The sequence below is a fragment of the Seriola lalandi genome, unplaced genomic scaffold (assembly GCF_002814215.2).
Source record: "Seriola lalandi dorsalis isolate HSWRI2012SDOR001 ecotype SW California unplaced genomic scaffold, Sedor1 jcf7180002054952, whole genome shotgun sequence".
Lineage (NCBI taxonomy): Eukaryota > Metazoa > Chordata > Actinopteri > Carangiformes > Carangidae > Seriola > Seriola lalandi.
Genome location: NW_019525503.1, coordinates 205,671 through 209,944, shown reverse-complemented (window position 1 = coordinate 209,944; position 4,274 = coordinate 205,671). Strand labels below are relative to the sequence as shown.

At 42.6% G+C, this 4,274-nt stretch overlaps 1 protein-coding gene across 1 annotated transcript in view; it reads left to right on the top strand.

Annotated features, from left to right (window-relative positions):
* The window catches only part of epas1b (endothelial PAS domain protein 1b), a 49,327-nt gene that overhangs the window by 29,119 nt on the left and 15,934 nt on the right, over positions 1-4,274 (top strand). Inside the window, exons 5-6 of the mRNA XM_023394674.2 lie at positions 1,216-1,334; positions 1,735-1,937. Of these exons, the coding sequence (XP_023250442.1) occupies positions 1,216-1,334; positions 1,735-1,937 (322 nt within the window). The remainder of the gene's footprint in view (positions 1-1,215; positions 1,335-1,734; positions 1,938-4,274) is intronic.

Genomic DNA, 4,274 nt, shown 5'->3' with positions numbered 1-4,274 from the left:
GGGGGGGGGGGGGGGGGGGGAGCTGCTCGGTACGTGTGCAGAGGCGAGGGAAAGACGATAAGAGCTGAGAAGATGAGAAAAAAATTATCTACCTCAGATAATGAACATGGTGAGTTATAGTTACAGCGACGTGACACATACGACGTGTTTCACACCGAGAAAAAAAAACCAGGTTTACATAGGAAAACAATGCTCTCTCTCTCTCTCTCTCTCTCTCTCTCTCTCTCTCTCTCTCTCTCTCTCTCTCTCTCTCTCTCTCTCTGACACTGACTCAACTGTAGTTAATGACTCTTATCAGCAGTGACCGCAATACAGTATATTTTATAGTCCCTTTCCCCTTTAACACACTTTCACACACACTTTCACTCACACACACACACACACACACACACAGACCAGAGGAGACAAGTCGTGTGACGCTCGGTTTCTTTTAACTGTGACTCTATAAAGATAAAGACACACTTGAGAGTGTGCAGCTCGACAAAAGACACACTTCACCACTTTGCTGTGTGAGGCTGAACTCTGACCTCGTGATGTAACAGCTTGGCCAAGTTTCAGGTCCTGTGTGTGTGTGTGTGTGTGTGTGTGTGTGTGTGTGTATGTGTGAGAGAGAGAGAGAGAGAGAGAAAGAGAGAGAGGCCTCAGCAAGTCTAAACCTTGACCGGTTTCCCAGTCACATAAGAGAGAGGCAGATGAAAGGAAGGTTTAACTCTGATTTATTCATTTTGCCACGGAAAAAAAAAGGATAAAATTAGGAGCCTCAAGCTGCGATCATCAATCAATCAATCAATCAATAAATAGATTAATTAATCAAACAAACTTTATTTGTACAGCAGGTGCTTCACAGACGACAGATGAGAATAACAGAAAGGTGAGAATAAGAGACAATTAAATAGATTTATTGAGCTATAATAACATTAGCAGACAAAATAATTTAATTAAAGAATAAAAGGTAGAATAGAATAAAATACAATTTAGAAAACAAAACGTGAATAAAATAAAGTGACTAATGGCTAAAACCCATATTTAATGAAAAGCCAGAAATGATGAAACTATAAAAGTGAAAGTTTAATAAAACACAAATCTGTTCATTTATGAATTTATCACCAGAAACAATTAATCATTAATTGGATAATTTTCTCACTTGTGTTCTTCCATGCACAAATAATGCATCTGTTCTTTGTTCTCTCTGTGACGCTGCTTCGTCTTCCACAGGAAGCAGCTTTGGTAAAAAAGGCAAAGAGCTGAACACCGAGCGGGATTTCTTCATGAGGATGAAATGCACGGTGACCAACAGGGGACGCACCGTCAACCTCAAGTCGGCCAGCTGGAAGGTGAGGCGGAGGAGAGCCAACACATCTGCAACATCTGCAACAGCAGGAAAACACACCCAATACATTCCAGTGCAGACGTTACCTCCAGATCAGGAAGCAGCCGAACTCGTTGGCTTGAAACGAAGCAATTAGGCGACGTGATGCTGATTTATGTGAATAATGTTCAGAATGATAATGAGCCACAACAGTGAAAATAGATGAAAGTCTGGAAAACATAACATCATTTTAGTTTGTTTGTTTATTCATTTATTTATTTAATTATTTATGAAACCGATGTGCTGCACAAAGAGTCTGCATCAGAATCAGGTAAAAAACACAATTTGGTAATGGCCGAGGTCAGGTCCAGCTTCACTGTTTTCACTGTGTACGCTTCATTTCCTCTTCCTGCCCCTCCCTCCAGGTGCTGCACTGCACCGGACACCTGAAGATGTACAACAGCTGCCCTCCCAGAGTGCTGTGCGGCTTCAAAGAGCCTCCGCTCACCTGCGCCGTTCTGATGTGCGAACCCATCCCACACCCATCCAACATCGACACGCCGCTGGACAGCAAGACCTTCCTGAGCAGACACAGCATGGACATGAAGTTCACCTACTGCGACGAGAGGTGGGCGGGGGAACACTTTCACTGTCGCACACAGCCGGGTGACACAGAAAAGTGCAGACATACACAAGGAAACTAAAACATTTATATATTGTTTTGTAGTTGTTTTTGGATCTGTGGCTAATTAGAAACCTTTTACTTTTGTTTAGTTTTAAGGCCAAAAACACCTCAACAACAAAACAGTTAATTTATAGAAAAATATCCAGAGTCAGTGCAACAGTCAAACCGGTCTCTTCTTTCTATATATCTTGTTTCTATAACATTTGAAGGCGTTTTGGGATCATAGTCAATCGAGAAAACCCCTTCTTTTGGGGGGGTCATAAGTAACTTCAGATTTACCTGTGCTGCAGTCTACGGTGGCCCTGAGGACTCAACACACTGCAGTGTCTGAAAACACACACAAATAAACAAAACACAAACAAATTCAGAATGTTACTCGCATGTGTTTCCAGGGGACACTAAAAAGTGACGGACCCGGCGGGGACACACTTGTTCTTCAGTGCTTTGGGACTTTTGAAATTAAAAGCATTGAACGACAAGTGCAGATGGATGGATTATATGTTTTTATAATACATCCATGCAAGTGCGTCCCACTTTTTAGTGTCCCCTGGAAACACTTGAGCTTTCAGAGTCACTGTGTGCAACAGGTTGATTCCTCTGAAAGATGTACAACAACGACACATCAGAAGTTACCAGAGCCTCAAATAACATCTCACTTAGAATTATAGTTATTTCATCTTATAATTGGTAAAAACAAATACTCAATAAGTTTTTAGTAATAAGAAAAAAGAAGAAAGAAATTATGTTTAGAGCCTGAAAAATGGCTAAAAAGGCTTAAATTAAATAGAAAGCATCTTCATGCTGAGGAGCTCTGCCAGTTAAAACACAGTCCTTAAAAGTAAAGTGCACACACACACACACACACACACACACACACACACACACACTCTGACTGATTGCAGTGTACTGACTGAATCAGTTTGACTTGGCATGGATCTCATGGGAAATGTAAGCCAGAGATGAAACATTAATACTTTAATATGATGCTGTCACGATATCGTCGGGCTGTGCCAAGTGTTTCTGATCACAGACACACGAGCAGGCAAACCTACACACACACACACACACACACACACACACACACACACACACACACACACACACACACAGAAAGAATAAATACACACACACACACACAGAAAGAATAAATACACACACATTCTGGTGTTTCGAAGTGTTTGAGTGTTTGAGATCACATCAGCCACGACACCAGGATGGCTCAGAGTTGCTTCCCCGCTGTCATCTTTATGTGTGTTGTGTGTGTGTGTGTCACCATGGCGACAAATATTACATATGAAAGGAAAATGACCTGTCCTTTTTGTGGCCAACTCCATCTCACGGACGCGGCGTCCACCTTGAAGCCAAAGAACCGGTTCGTTTGCAACCGAATATTATTTTTTTCTCCCACTGGCACGAGGAAGTGACGATGCACGCGCACGCACATGCACGCACACGCACACACACACGCACGCGCACACACACACACTGATTTTGAGTTACACAAGCAAATGCACGCAGACCTGTAATCTTATCAAGCTGCTCATGCAGGACAAAGGTTTCTTTCGGAGGAAAGTGAGTGTGCACTTGTGTGTGTTGCGTGCACACGTCCGTGCGTGACCGTGCTACAAACAAGGACCCATTTTCTTTTTCGCCTTTTTGGTGCAATTTAATAGCCGCCCTGAAAATCTTCTCTCCAATTACGCAAATGAGTTTATTGTAGGTGGGTCGCCCTCCTGGCTCAGCAGGGACTTACACTCATTAGGGAAGGGACAGAAAGTTTCTTTAGCTCATGTCTGGCAGTGTGAGCGGTCGAGTGAGGGTGAGGGAAGGAGAGACAAAGGAAGAGTGAGAGCAGGGAAGGAGGGAAAACGGAAAGAGAGTTTCTCTGGAGTGTTTGTACCTGAAGTCTGCTGTATTTTTATTCAGCCAATCAGAAGAGAGGCTCAAGCAACATGTGAGAGAATGGACGACAGGAAAGACTTGAGTGTGTAAAAAGCAAAAAGAGAAAAGCAGCATGGAGGGGGGAGGGGCCACGTGTTCTGGTAGGAGTGTATCAATCATCATCATCATCATTATAATCATCATCATTATAATTTGGTTCTATTTTAGTTGCGACTGTTTTTGGATATGATTTTATTTTCTTTCTTTTTTCTCCCTTGTTTTTTCTATCTCCCATTTTTCTTTTGCCCTTGTCCTTAATTCACTTTCTCTTCTTCACTGCTTTAAGATGTATCTCTCCTCCCCTCGCCTCTCTTTCATTTTCTGTCCCCTCCCTCCCTC